This window comes from Accipiter gentilis, chromosome 17, assembly GCF_929443795.1.
Source record: "Accipiter gentilis chromosome 17, bAccGen1.1, whole genome shotgun sequence".
Taxonomy (NCBI): domain Eukaryota; kingdom Metazoa; phylum Chordata; class Aves; order Accipitriformes; family Accipitridae; genus Astur; species Astur gentilis.
The window spans coordinates 18,311,711-18,326,807 of NC_064896.1; the positions used below are offsets into that span (position 1 = coordinate 18,311,711).

The 15,097-nt window shown below is 52.2% G+C and overlaps 2 protein-coding genes across 9 annotated transcripts in view; one reads left to right on the top strand and one right to left on the bottom strand.

Moving 5' to 3' along the window:
- SBF2 (SET binding factor 2) overlaps positions 1-15,097 on the bottom strand; it is a 331,511-nt gene that overhangs the window by 284,115 nt on the left and 32,299 nt on the right. For 4 of the 7 annotated variants that reach the window (XM_049821082.1, XM_049821085.1, XM_049821083.1 and 1 more), the window contains exons 1-2: positions 6,438-7,273; positions 1,048-4,517 (exon numbers count right to left, since the gene is read on the bottom strand). In XM_049821082.1, the coding sequence (XP_049677039.1) occupies positions 1,048-1,102 (55 nt within the window). In that variant the 5' untranslated portion in view covers positions 1,103-4,517; positions 6,438-7,273. Of the gene's footprint in view, positions 1-1,047; positions 4,518-6,437; positions 7,274-8,291; positions 8,407-15,097 lie in introns of those variants that run through there. The other 3 variants (XM_049821081.1, XM_049821079.1, XM_049821080.1) reach the window with 3 other exon arrangements.
- On the top strand, positions 8,329-9,854 carry ADM (adrenomedullin). Of its 2 annotated transcripts, none has more exons than XM_049821095.1 (3): positions 8,329-8,454; positions 8,751-8,891; positions 9,395-9,849. In XM_049821095.1, exons 1-3 carry the CDS (start codon positions 8,357-8,359, stop codon positions 9,702-9,704), a joined length of 549 nt encoding a protein of 182 aa, XP_049677052.1. In that variant the 5' UTR covers positions 8,329-8,356; the 3' UTR covers positions 9,705-9,849. The 2 variants fall into 2 exon arrangements, with proteins under 2 accessions (XP_049677052.1, XP_049677053.1); XM_049821096.1 differs by having other exon boundaries at positions 8,350-8,454; positions 9,398-9,854.

Consider the following 15,097-nt stretch of genomic DNA (forward strand, 5'->3'; position numbering starts at 1 on the left):
GGTCTCTCCAGCAACAAATGTGGTACTGTAACAGAAAGTTATGTAATAGAAACCGCTCTGCCTTTATCCGCAAAACGATAGCGGATAGCACCACTTTCCTTTCACCCGAGCCGACAGACCGTCTAAGAAAAGCAGCCACTCCTGAAGAGCCTACCGAGCGCCACAGCGCTTTCCCCGCTGTTAGGTGCGGCACCTTTTCAACAGGCGACAAGGTGTAAGCCCCCAGTCAAAACGGGCAAAAAGCGCCACCGCCTTCCGAGCCCCCTCAGCCTTTGTTTTCCCTTCAGGCCGCGGGTGTACGTGCCTCGGCTAACAGCACGAAGGTGGGAGAACGGCGGCCGGTACCGCCGTCCTCTGCGGAGGCGGCTCGGGACCCGGGCGCGCACGGACCCCCCCCCGCCCCGCAGCACCCAGCCGGCCTCCGCTGCCTGCCCGGCGGGAGCGGCCGCTCGGGCACCGGCTGTCGGTCGGGGCGGGGGGAGGCCGGGGCTGCGCCCGTCCGTGGGCGACGTTTGTAGCTGCCCCCGCTTTCTCGAAGGAACCGCTAACTGCTTCCGACGCCCGGGGCGAGGCCGGGGGGTACGCCCCGGCCGGCTGCCGCCCGCCCGGCCCCGCGCCATGGCCCCGCTCCCCCCGGGGCCGGGTCAGCGAAGCCGCCAGGTGGGCTGAGGCCGCGAGGCGGAGGCGAGGCCGCCCCCTCCCCGCACCCCGGCCGGAGGTGCCGGGACCCAGCCGCCCGGCGGCAGAGGAGCCCCCTCCGCTTTCCCGCCGGCCCGCTCCGCCTCAGGAAAGGGGGATTAACCCTTCCCTCGCCCTCCCCCCCCCTCCCCCGCTGCGCCCCTTCGCGGGGGTGAGGCCGGCCCGGCTGCCCTCAGCCGCCCTCCTCCCCACGGCCGGACACGCGCCCCGTGTGCGCGGCAGTCTCCTCCCCTCCTCCTGCGGCCCGACCGGAGGCGGGAGGGGGCCGGGGCCGGGGCCGGGCAGGAACGAGGGGAGGGGGGAAGAGGCCAGGCACGGCGGGGCAGCCCTGCGCGCAGCCACACCTACCTGTCTTCTCGTGGTCATAGCCCACCACGATGAAATAGTCGGCCAGCCTGGCCATGGCTGAGAGGAGCCCGCCTCAGGCCTCACCACCCCTGCTGCGGCGGCGGCGGCAGCTCCCGGGAGGCTCAGCATCCTCCCCTCCGCGCCCGCTGCAAGAGAAGCGGCACCACCTCAGCCATGTTGGAGGCGCGGGCGCCTTGTGCGCCTGCGCGCCGCCGAGACCGCCGCGCCGTGACCCCGCCGGGCTGGGCGTGGGCTGAGGGCTCGCCGGCGGCAGGCGGCTGAGGCGGCACGGCCCCGCTCCGCTCCGCGGCGCTGCCCGGGGCCAGCGGCTGTCCACGGGGGTCGCCAGGGCAAACGCTATCGCCTCGCTTCGCAGCCCACCGCGGGCGGGGAGGTCCGTCCCCCGCCCGGGCCCTCCCCGCCCGCGGTGGGCTTTGTCTCCTCGCAGCCTCTCTGTGAAGTACCCACCCGCGGGGCAGGGGGCCCGGAACACTTCCTCCCTTAAAAAATAAAAAAAAACCAAACCGCGGCCGGTCCGACCGATCTGCGCGCTCTGGGAAACGGTGGTGCCTGAGCGGGACTAGACCCCGCCGCCCTCCGCGGGGACCTCTCCTGAGAGGAGCTGCCGGGCAAAGGCATCGCCCCCTGCGCTTAGGCTGTGCGAAAATAAAACCCGGCGGCGAACTAACGCCATCCCCCCGACGGCTCAGCCTCGGCGACCGAGACTCACACGTTTCCAGGATGTTTCCTGTTTACGTTTTGTCCGGGATGTGCGGAACATGCCGCCGGGGGGGAGGGGGGGACGGGACGACATGTCGGCCCGCGCGGCTGCCGCGGCTCTAACGGCCCCAACGGCGCGGCTCGGCTGGGCTCTGCGGCGGTGCCCGACAGGCAGCCCCGGCCCTCCCTCACACCAGCAGCCGCGACCCCTGACGCTGTCCCCGGCAGGCGCGGCAGCGGCGCCCTGAGGAGGGTGGCCTGCCCTGTCCTGCCCTGCCCTGCCCTGCCCTGCGGGGCGCGGCGCGGCCGCCCGCTCCTGCCGGCTGCCGCGTCCTCCTGCCCGCTCTGGCCGACGTAGGTGCCCCTTTCCACGCGGGTCGCAGCGCTCGGGGCTGGGAGCCTGGCGGTGCCGTTGGCTACTAACGGGGGCGACGGCCGGCAGCGCCTCGACGTAACCCTCCTGGCCTACGACGTGCCCGTCTGGGCACACGCGGGGGCTGCCAGGCCGCTCGCTCCTCAGGTAGCGGGGAGATTTTGTGTTGCTGTTTGTAATGTACGGGTGAGGCCGACACCTTTCAGACTCTCACCCTCAAAACCCCGGTGGGCTCGCCAGCGATCGCAGAGATGCCGGTGAAAAACAGGGTGTCTGACACTACAGCGCTCGGTTAACTGGCCAAAACATTCTGATAAACTTCTATGTACGTCCTGTTTGTCAGCACAGAGAGAACAAACAACGCAGAGGACATCAGTTGCACTACAGTGAGGAGCTGCAGCAGCCATGGGTAGTGGGCTGCATATGGAAATGCAGCAAATTCACTGGATTTGCTCCTGACGATCCACCATCACGAGGGATGCAGCAGTCGGCCATTAGCAGTTTCACAGAGACATTCTTGTTTCAAACACGCAATTCTTACACCTCTGTCTTAGCTGGGACACCAGTGCAGCGTCTTGCTGATAACCCAGAGGCAATTTGGTCCGGAAGCTTCGACAATCAATTACAGTGTTCTCAGTTGTGCCTTCTCAGCAGAGGGCAGCGGTGGAAATCTCCTTGGAGTAATCAACTTTGTGCGTTAACTGTTTCAAAGTAGATGCCATGTAGAAAGACCTAAACTTAAAATAATTGCTTGTTAACTTTAGGAGTAAAGAAAAACATGTAATATACACATTGAAAAGATTGAATATACTCTTTGAGAAAGAGATGCACTCTGTGGGGTCAGTCACCTCCAATACTAGGTAGGAGCTAGAAGAAGGAACACCTTTCTTAAGTTATGCATAGGCAATTTTTTTGGTTCGTGATCTTGTAGACCTTAATGATTGAAACCCGCAAAGGTGTTTTCAAAACACTGAGCTTTTTGGTTAAAAGCATTTCTGAAGTAGAAGCAAAGGAACACAAACCTTAATGAAGCCACACATTACCCCTGTGAGGTGGACAAGGATAAAGCTCATTGCTGTAGCTCCTGGAGGGAGACACTGCAGCTATTCAACAGCACAAAGCCAGGACATGCGACAGTTTACAAAACATAATGCAAGGGATAATGTTCTATACAGCTAAACCTGGAGGGACAGTTTAGAGACAGGATGAAATAACCTAATTTGGAGTTGAAATGGGACCTTAGAGTTATCTTATCTGCACTCATAAAAAGGTTCAATACGCAATAACGAATCTCAGTAGTTAAGTCTCATTGCTCTTTTAAGCCAGCACATCTGGCAGGAGAGTATCACCTAACACTTTTCCCAGGGCATTAACAAATGCTAGATCAAAAGGAAGATGTTACTTATTGATTCCCCAAAAGTACTGGCACCCACTTTACACCCTTGCTCCTTCTTCCATCTCGACCAATATAGCCAAAGCTTGGTTCGTTTCTAAAGCATGTCATAAGAAGTGGCACATCTTAAGTACTCACGTAACAGTTCATCTGGGTTTGAAGAGACCTGTGTACCAGCATGGACAGCAAAAGGAGTCAGTCATCCGTAACTTACTTCCTTAACTTCCCTTACGTATAGAAAAACATTACGTTCTTATAGGACAAATGAGGAAGCGGAGCGGATTGTTTGCTCACCTGAAGTCTAATGCAAAGTAAACTGAACTTTCATCCAGACCATCAAAACTGTAATTCCCTCTGTTGCAGCAGAGTAGCCTGGCTCCTCATGGGAGATGAAGGGGCTCACAGAGCAGTGGCTCTGGGAGGACACCAAGTCCTAGGTCTCCAGAAGGACCCAGTTAGCAGCCATATATTTATCCAGGGGGAAGAACTGTGGGGCTGCAGCCCCTCCAGGAGACTGAAAGCACACAAGGGACAATGTTGCCGCACTCAGACTGTGCACTTACTACCAAAAAGGTGTGAAGGTTCTCAACACCTTCTACAGTCAGCTCCTCCTTGAGGAAATATAAAGGTCACACTCTGCCTGCACTCCCTTAATGCAGTGTCACCCCACCCCATGCCAGAACAGGGAAGCAGCTATGACCCCAACCAGGTTTTCCCCTACCAATATGCATCCCACCCTCATTTAGGAAGCTTAGTTTGGTGTACTCAAACCTATCAGATATAAGGCTCACTGAAAGCACCTCCAGTGGGACTACCAGAAATGGGATCACTCCTCTTCACCATGCCCTTGGCACAGACAAAGCTGGCTGAGTGCATGCACTAACAGCAGGGCTTTTCTGTGTGGAGCTTGACTGAGGTTTTACATCCTTCATGGGCTGTCGTTCTTCTGTTAGTATCATCACCTTTCTGCTGATTTCATATAGCCTGAAATACAATCAAATATATTCATATTCGTGGCATACAAATTCAGTAAAATTTGTTTAAACCCCAAATGAAACATGCAAAGGCACTTCCACCGGCTTCAAACAACTTGCACAATCAGCACAGCATAGTTGCTTCAAATTGATTCCTCATTCTATGCCTACAGACTTTAGACCTTTGCTTTTGGAGTAAAACTCAGCCTGAATAAACCCCTGTACAAGTAGCAACTAATCTTCACAACCTCCCTGCCAGAGCAGATACATATTGTAAAGTCTTTTGTACATATGGCAACACGGAGAGGTTGAATGACACACCCAAGAAAATCAGTAAACAAGTACAAGAGCTGGATGTTCTTCCAGGCCAACTTCCTGACAATGGATGAGGCAGTATCCAGAGGAGACCCTACACTTCAGAGGAGAGCTCAGTCTTGCCGAGCTGCATGGCATTGCCTCAGAATACTAGTTTGTGAATAATATTTCGATGGAACATTCTGTGTAGCTTTTTTCAAAATGGAAATAACTCACTATTTATGAAATAATTTTTTTTTAAAGTGGCCACTGTTACCTCATAGTACAAATTCAGTGACTATTGCTCATTTCCAAACCGCACAGGAATGCAAGTGCTTGGGAAGAACAAAATGAGCATCTGAACAAAGAACATGATGTTTTGTGTTAGACTTGAATCAGCCTTACCTGCTGAAGCCCTTTCACAAATCCCATCAGCAAGAAGCTGATCATTTATGTGCCAAAGTTTGCCACCTCATGAATTTGAACGAGGTGATTTTGTATCCCTAAAATGATGGTTGTAGTCAGTACGGAACTCACACGTGAGTTGTGTTACTACTATTGTTGTTACTCCCAAACCAACACAGGATTCTTTCTGCATTGTTTGCCTAAGAGTATACAAAATAACACTTCCCGTTTAGCCAAGGATTTTAATGAGGGATTTTCCAGCATTTGGGGAAGAGTGTGATATTTTTACTGGAACAGGAGGCTTAATTTGAATCAAAACAACGGTCATCACACAAAATCCTGCCTTTCGTTGTCCACAGATGCAGTTTCAACTTCTGCTGATTAAGGAAACGCTTGAACTCGCTGGAGCCTGAGCTGCCTCGTGAGGTCTCCCAAATCCAGTCGTCGTGGTCGGACGGATGCAGTTGTGCAGCTCCGCTCACGATCCAGCCCCGTTCCAGACCACCTACCTTCCCACCTCCTCCTCTCCGAGTTTGCACCCCGGGCCTCCCGCTCGGTGCGCTCCCGCTCCGCAGCACGGTCCGCGGGGCGGGCAGCGGCACGGCGGTTCCGCGGACCTGCCCGAGCCGGCGGGCGGAAGGGACGGGGGGCAGCCCGGGGCTGGCCGGCTCCGGCCGCGCCCCGCGCTTCGGGGCGGCCGCCGCGCTGCCCCGATGGCTCCGGGCGCCCGCGGAGCCGCCGCCGCCGCCGCCGCCGCCGCCGCGTCCCGCCCCGCGCTCTGGCCGGGCAGGTGCGGCGGAGGAGGGGATCCGGGCTCGCCCCGGCGGCCAGCTCACGGCCGGGGAAGCCGCCTCGCCCCGCGGGAGCCGCGCCGGGGACCCGGGGAAGGCAGGCGGGCCGGCTGGAGGATGCGACGGGCGGGAGCTAGAGCGGGTGCCGACCCTCCCTACCGGCGGGTGCCGGCGGAGAGCGTGTGAGGAGGGACGGCGGGGCGGCAGCCGGATGGCGTGGCGGCTCCCGGGCCAGCCTGCCCCGTACAGGTAAGCTGCCGGAGAGAGAAGCCTCCGGATGCCTGGACGCTGCTGGCGAGGCAGGGAGGGAGGGAGCACCTTAGACCGAGTCAAAGCCGCACGGGAAAGTTTCCGTCATCCCCTTGCACATACCTCTCCAGGGTGTTGTTATATACCGCGGTTATCTAGAAAGGCAGAGTCACGAGTACATACATACTCACCAGATTTTTTAAACACTTTGCTTGGGGCAAGATGTTAGAGAAACATCTCGCACACGCCAGTTCAGTCCCTCCTCCAGAGTAGCCCTCGCTGGGCAGGGGACCCTGACGCCCCAGAGCTCAGGTCTCCTGGGGCATTTCCCCCGGTTCCGCTGAATTTGCATTGCGACACATAGGTAGAGAAACAGTCCATCTGGTGCTGGCTTCCAGCACCCCCTGCGAAGCTGGACCTCTGCATTTCTGAAGCGCCACGGAGCAAAGATGTTAAAGACTGTAAAAAAAAAAAAAAAAAAAAAAAAAAAAAAAAAACAAACCAAAACCAAAGGTGGGCAGACTCAGGTTTTGCTGCTGGCCAGCCGGCAGAACGCTGCTAGAGACCTTGATCCTGCCTTGATCCTAGTTTAGCTTTATAACCAGGGAAGTAAGCGTGCTCACGTGAATAAAGGTTTGCGGACTGGGGATAAAATGACGCACGGCAAGTCTTCAGCAACATCCATAACCCCAAGCATTTCCGTGACCCTGCGTTTGGCCCAAAGCAATCCCGCTTCCTTTGTTCAAAGGTACAGAAGTGCGCTCTAACCTTCCAAAACCATTTGAACTCTGATTTATTTGAATCGGTCAATTAAATCAAATACATTTTATTAGATAAAAAATGCACCCAAGTTGAGTCATAAATATTAATGATGCCTGATTTGTCACCTCCTTACTTGTGTAAAGAAGGCTGGCATTCATTACAGTTTACTCATCATAATTCACGTTGTCCAAATATGGGTTTATGTTAGGAACTTTGGTATCTGATGGATTCGCATGGATTTTGAAGTCGGTTGAGTCTAGTTCCCACTCCCCTGCTTCCACCCATCTGAAGTGAAGATGCCTAGAATGAGAAACTATGCTACAGACCGTGTAAACATAATTATATATCGGCAGTTAAAAAGTCTCTCCCCAGTAAAACAGACTGAGGGGCTTATCAGATTTTGCAAGTTATGCCATGACTCGGAATCCAGACCTAAAAGCTGTCGTTATAATTAACAAAATACCAAGGGGGTTATTTAAAATAATTTTCAACAATCCTCTTATTTTCACCCTGCTACGGGTCACCCCTAACTCACGCTAGCATGATGAAGTGCTTGGGCCCCCCCCCCAATGGCTCAGCCAAGGGTCCACCCACGGGAGCTCGCGCTCTATAAAAGGGAGGGGTAGAGCACAGCTCGGCAGTGGTTACTTCAGACACACAAAGAAGGAGTTCTCCCTCCTCAGGAAACCCTGCAAGTTCGGATCGCTACTACAAGAACATTTGTCTCAGTGGATTATCCTCACTGTCAGGTAAGAACTATTCTTTTTTCCTCCCTCAACAACAACAACAACAAAAGATGCAGGGGAGGTGGAGAGGAAGTAAAAATCTACTAAATCTGGACTGTTTTGAAGAGCTTGGAGTTACGCTGCAGAGTCTTCCACTGGCTCTTGGCATCAGCTGCAGTTTACAACATAAGATCCAGAACTAGCTGGTTCTGCGTGCGAAGTGGGAAGACGAGCTATCAGGGGATAAACTTCCAGGCAGCAAAACACTTGCCGGAGTTTGGAAACGATGCGTCTGATAGCCAGCTCGCTCTAATATCATGGGTTTGCTAAATCCTAGTGCAAGCCGCTGGGGGTATTCTGGAAATCCTGCTGGTTTTCAGCCGCCTCTGCAAGTAAAACTCGACAAACGTAAACTTTGGAGGCTCTGTTATTTACTCTGTGATAAGTTGCTGAGCAAATATTAGCTTCTGGTTCGTATCGCACTCAAAGTCCCCGGTAGCCTGGGGGCTCTCCGAGGGAAGCTCTCCGGAATCACCAGAAATGAAGGACAGACCTTACCTGACTTTTATTAGCAACCATGCTTACAGTTCTTCTCTTTTCCCTCCACCAGGAGCCCAGCCAGAATGAAACTAGTTCACGTAGCCCTGCTCTGTCTCGGCTCCGTGACTTTCTTCGGGGTGGATGCTGCAAGGGTGGACGTAGCGACAGAGTTCAAAAGAAAGTGAGTATCGGAGCGCACCCTCCCGCCAGCGCCCAGCCCCGCTTGTGGAGCTGCGGAGCCTCCGCGCCCCCGCGCCGGGCTCCGGCCGTGATCAGAGGGACCGGATTCCCCGCGGAATTGCACGGCTCCTTAAAGGCCTCGTGCCCTTTCAGGAAACATTAAAAAGAAATAAATAATAATAATAATAAAAAATCTCGGCGCTGGCAAAGATTATCGCCCCTCGAATCTATTTGGTTTGGCTCCCGCCCCGCAGGCTTGCGCTAACACGCTGTCCTCTCCCCTTGCGCTTCTTTCAGATGGACGAAATGGGCACTGAGCCGAGCCAAGCGGGACGTGAAGCCTTCGGGCGCGCTCCGAGGGCTGGGGGCAGCCGCCGACGTGCAGCCTCTCGTACGGCCCCAGGACGTGAAGGAGGATCCCCGAGTCTCGCATCCCAGGTAAATCCCAGCCGCTTCTGGGCTCGGGCACTTGTCGGAGGCAGTGGGAAGTTTGCAGGGTCCCCTCGTTTCCGGGTGTTCAGGCTTCTCGCCGTAGCTCCCCCCAAGCGCCGGAGGCAGGTCCTGCCCGGGCTGCACATCGCGCTGAAAGCGGCCTCCCACCTCCCTTTCCCCGCGCTCTTCAGCTGGCGGGAGATAGCAGCGCCTTTACTGTGAAAGTCAAATATAAATAGTAACTCGAGCTCTGGATCCATAGATAAAGTAACAGCCGTAAACCGGCGGGGCCCCTCCTCGCATCGGCAGCAGGCTCTGCTCTGCGACCAGATCGCCCCTCTCCCGCCGCTCGGCGGAGGGCAGAGCCGGGGGGTGCTGGTGGCGGCGGGGGGAAGTTCTGCACCGCGGGGGGGGGGGGGGAGAGGGGGGGGGGGGGAAGCTCCCTGCGCCCTCCTCCGGGGCCCCACGGCGCTTTTCTCATGCCCGCTCTCTCTCTTCCTGCCTCGCAGCAGCCGGGAGGATGCTCACATCCGCGTCAAGCGCTACCGCCAGAGCATTAACAGCTTCCCCCACTTCCAAGCCATCCGCACGGGGTGCCGCTTCGGGACGTGCACGGTGCAGAAGCTGGCGCACCAGATCTACCAGCTGACCGACAAGGATAAGGACGACGCCGCCCCCGCCAGCAAGATCAGCCCCCAGGGCTACGGCCGCAGGCGGCGCTCCCTGCCCGAGGGCCGCAGCCCGGCGCGCTCCCCCCAGGCCGAGCGGCGCCCCCGGACGCGGCGGGCGCAGCCCCTCGCCCCCGTCCTCGGTGTCTGAGCGCCGCGCTACCCGGCCGAGGCCGGCTCGGATGGATGGACTGAGGCGCGGACGCTCCGGAGGTCCGCCGCCGCTCGGCAGCCGCCGCCAGGATTCGTGGGAGAAGCGCCTGTCCGGGCGGGACCCCGGCGCGCCCTCCCCGGCCGGGCCGGGAGCGGCGGGCCGCGCCGCCGGGGCCTGGCAGGGGCGAGGGGCGGCCGGGCCCGCGGCCCGGCGCAGGGAAGCTGTGAAGGCCGGCGTCCCGCTGGGGACGCGCAGGGGCTGCTCACCCCCCCCCCCCCCCCGCACCCCGCCCGCCGCAGCGGCGCGGCGGTCACTGACTCTTTACCCTCCCCGGGCGAGGCACCGCCGGCTCCCGCGCCCGCCGCCGGCTGGGACTGGAAGGCGCCCGGCCCGCGGCCGCCAGAGGCGCCGCTGCCCCGCCGGCCGCCATGTCGCCCCCTGCCCCGCCGCTGCACCGGGGGGGGGGGGGGGGGGGGAGGCGGGCCTTCCTTGCCGGCGGTCTGCGCCCAGAGCTGCCCCGGCGCCGTCTGCCCCGAGGAGGGGCTGCTGAAGGGAGCTCCTCCGCGGCCCGGGGGGACCCCCCGGCGGGCGCCGGCTGCTGCGCGGCACCCCCGGGCCCGGGGGCCGCGGCCCCGGCCTCGCCCTCCGCCCCCAAGCGTCGGAGGGCGCGCGTTCAGCCCCCGGCGAGGACGGGTCGCCCACATCTGCTCTACCCTCTGCGTTATCTACACCCGGCAGGGAATCGGACACTCACTAGTCCCTGCGGGGACTGCGATATACTTGAACGTCACAGAGAGGAAAAGTGCAATTGTACGTGGTTTTTGTTAACTGTAAGTGCGGTGTGTGTGGATCATGAGATACGTATCGATATTTAAGATTATCCTGTGTCATGTCCTGTTCGTATCTTTTTTTTTTTGGAAAATATATTTTATTTTTATACGTTTTATATATATATATATATTGCATAAGGGCATTTTAAAACATTGTATCCCCTCTATTTTTCATATCGTGAATGTCAAACGTTAAACTCTTTTTCCATACCTTTTTTTATCTTGCATTCCAGACTGGTGAAAGATGTAGAGAATGTATCAGCTGTTCTCCATGGGTAATATGTGAAATAAAATAAACACTATTACATAAAACAGTTCTGTCATGTTGTCTTTAGTAGGGGCAGGTGGTCGAGAGGAATGATTTCTTACTGTGTTCAGTCCTACCATGGCAGATCTGCAACTAAAACTCTTCAGTTACAGACTTTTGTTAGCAGCCACCTTATCTAGTCAAATCAAATGAACTCAAAAACAAACATGCATCTTAAAATCCCAGGGCAGATCTGCTGAGAAGGCTCTAAGGCCTCTTCTACCCACATGTTCCAGCCAGGGCTGAAACGTGTCACAGCTTGGATTGATCGTGCAAGTTTATTTTTTGCCCTAATTAATCAGAGAAACAACTGCACACTTCAACATTGCACAACAAAGTAACAGATTTATTGAGGGAGCATGTTCCAAAAACGGTCATGGCAGCTTCCAAGGTTATTTATGTTGAAGGATTTCCTGGGCCACAGTTCAGGTTAAAGTTAAATGGTGACCAGTTCAGTGCAGGCAGAACATCTTGGATAAAAGCTTAGCATTAGGGATTTTGTTGTTTTGTTCTTTTTTTCTTTTTTTTTTCTTTTTTAAAAAACAAATTCCAACCACAGACCAGAAAACAAATGTGAAACTCAACCTTATTAATGCACCAACAGCACCATCTCTTGGTGTCTACTCTTTGCACTCCAAGAAAACCTACAAACGAAGCAAGTGTATTTGAATAACATCTCAGGTAAAACATACAAACTCCCCTATTTTAGAGTATCTCTGAACATAGTTAACATATACAGGAGAGGACTGGGGAACAGCAGCACTAAATGATGCTAGAATAAATGAAGCGGGCATATATTTTTACCTAATACTAAATGCCTAAGGAACATATATTTACAAGAAAAATCCAAAAGAACCGGCAATCACACCTTTCCAGGAATACTGCTGCAAAAAAGCTTGGGTAGGAATCCAGTTGACCAGATACCTGGCATATATTCATAATAATCTTTCTCCCCAAAGTTTTGAAGTTCTGCTCGGAATTGCCTATTTTGAGTGACTGTCCTAAACATTTTCAACTAAGAATTTTGGAATCTTGAAAAATGGGTTTTCCACTTGAAATGTTCTTTTTTAAAAAAAAAAATAAATGCATATATATTGACACTTGCCAGTTTTAATTACCATCTGTTTATTAACAGCTGGAAGAGAATTTGCCTCTCTACTGCTGATGGCCTTTCTGATCCAGGTTTCATAAGATCTAAGGGGTGACAGCAAATGCATGATCTTCAGCACAGTTTAAAGCTGCCAGCTGAGAAACAAGCAAGTGGCTATTCTCAAATCATGAAAGATCTTGAAATCAGAATAGTTGCTCCTTTCAAGTTTTAGGGTGCTTGTGGTGGGAAATTACAATGTGTAGGTGAAAGCGTGATCCTACTTAAAGTACATAGCACAACAAAAATGACTTCAATAGGACCATACAATTTAATAGCTACAATGTTTTACTTATGCGTTGCAGAGCTAGCACCTTTGTCATCTAAATTTTGGACCCAAGGCTGGATTGGGCTATAGCGTGGCTAAGTATGTACTTGCCAACTAGCTACTTCTGTTTGTATTGATCTTTTCTTCATTTACTGCCAAAACCCAGGCCCACTTAAAACATATTTTCGTCCCTCCCTTCCCTTTCACTGATAAAACCCACTTCACTCAAAGCTGAAAGATCCTTGGACTAACCAGTCAGGGCTAAAACCAGCAAGCTGGTGTTGGATGGCATAATTCTGACCTTACTGGAGCTTACCAAGTACAATTTCTGTCTGGAAGGATCAAGAGCACCACCTGCCGTGCTTGTAGGGAGAAGCAAAACTCCGTGGTTGCAATAAACGGCAAGAAAATATTTTTTTTTTTTTTTTTTAATTTCCTCCATCCCCCTCCCCCAAATCTTTGAAACCATGTCTTGTAAAGCATAAAGATCAACACCGCTAAACTAGATGTGCCAGAAAGTAGTGAGTAGCCCTGTGCCTGGAAGACAGCATGTTCTTTCAATGTATGGAGCTGAAAAGTAAACCCTGGAAATACTATGACCATGTATTTCAACTAACCTACTTAGGCTACGCTAGACAGGCTGGAGGAGAACGACAGAGCAGGCAGGGACTCTTTCCCATTGCACAGCTAACCGCATATCCCAAACTGAGTTCCAGGTTTATGGGGAACTGCTCTGTAAGGGCTAAAATATATAGAGACAGCATTCTCCCTTCTCATCCATTTCTGCACCTGCCCCAGGTGGGAGCTGTCCAGGTGAAAGCTCTTCCTCCTGCCCAAGCAGGGGACATTACTGAAGAACTTTGGCTAAGCATCTTTTCACTTACAAACATCCCACAAAGCAAAATGTTGGGCACTAACCCTTAAGCAGTAGTTGAAATCCATACATGAACTAGATTAAAATCTCTGAGGAGTGTGAGGGTTTTGAAACCCCTGAGGTTTCAGGGAGAACAAGACTGTGAAATAGTATCAGCCCATGAAAGCAAGCATCCTCTGAAAAGTCTCAGAAGTTCAATAAGAACTGTGTGCTTAGGTCAAGGCCAGCTTATGCTTTAATGTGACAGATGAGAAGTGGAAGTGGTCATCAAATGCCTTCAAAATCAGGAGCATCTGTTTACACAACACCTTAGTTAAAGTATTTGTTTCTAAGAACAGTCTGGTGTCCCACAGGCCAGTGTTTCAAAGGCCACTTAAAACATGACTATAAGTTCAGTTCAAACAAGGTTCTAAATTAAAATTAAGTTTTGCGATGGTAAATACGTATTGAAGCAGGAATTCATCCTTATCCACCAGTCTGTTCAAGAGCAGATGCCAAAGGAGTGGTCACCATTCTCAGTAGAGCCTCCACGGTGAAGTGTCAGAAGAGTTCATGGAATATTCTTTATGAGTTATTATTTTGTTTTGAACCTACCCTAGAGACATCCTATGGCAAAGAAAATGTACTTCACTATAGACAATTTTTTTAGTACCAAAATAGAATCCAAAGGTTATTTTTATCTCAGACAGATTTTTGTGGTGTCATTATTCGTGCTATACAGAGTGGTGGCAAGGGGCCTAAAATGCTGATATACAAGTGCTTTCTCATAAAGTCTTAGTGCAGGTCCCCTAACCTGGCAGAGGGAAACAAGTAATTATTTTTCTTTCTCCAGTTGGTACCACAAAACTTACTTTAAGCAGCCACGTCACATGGAGGACTGCAAAAAATGTTTGTTCTCCAGTTACATCACAAAGTGGTCAAAAAGTTCTGCCACTGTTACCTAGGAACAACTTCTACTGTATCCAAAAAGTAGAGACATTGGTGTACTTTCAGATGATTATCAAAATCTGCAAAGCATCTTGGTCTGTGCTAATAAGAACTGCAGTCAGGTGCCAGATTTAAACTTTTTCTGCAAGTACAATGACAGAAAGGGGAATACTAATGAATACTTTGGCACATATGAAGCCTTTTCTGGCTCATTTAGTACCCAAAGGAGAGCAAGTCATAATTAAAGCCAATAATGGCAACTCCAGACAGCCATTCAAATATTTTCCTTGTGCTGTCAATACACCATTTTATATTATCTCACATCATACTTAAGTAGCGTTGAGCACACAGGCATCAGGACAAAAAAATTCCAGCATGACTGAGTACAACCAATAACTAAATCCAATTATGCCTAACTAAAATTTGTTTATTGTGTTCACAAGGGTTTGCTTTTATTATCCAAATATTTCTTAAAGAACAGGTTTTTTCACCAAATAATTTGTGTCAGCTTTGAAATTGTTTTAATTTTTAAATATTTAATTCTTTGGAGCAGGGCCGTGTACGCTTCATGAGGAGAAGGAGCATAATTTGTTCGTGAGGTAAAGAGCTTTGCTATGTAAAAGCCTTTTTACTGCATGCTATATAAACTAGTCAAAATGCTTGATAACTATAACGTCTCCAAATGAAAAACAAATGGTTTCATTAAGACTAGAATCAGCTTTAATGATTTGATAAGACTGGAGTGTTTTGCTTGCAAAATTCCCAGCAACAGCAATGAGGAGGCCAAATGAAATCTTTTGACTTTGTTTGATTCTGTGATAACTTCTACCAAACATTTAATTAGACCTCCTTGAGTCTCCATTCCACTTACAAAAGCCTGGGTTTTTCCAAAGTTAGGAAAGATCAGTCCAACCCAGCTGAAGGTAAATATTTTGTAATAAATTCTGACTCTCAGAGTAGGTTTGCAAAATAAATATTCTTCCAATACTTTGTCAACTATCACTTCCCAGATCTGTCAGTTTGCAAATTACAGACAA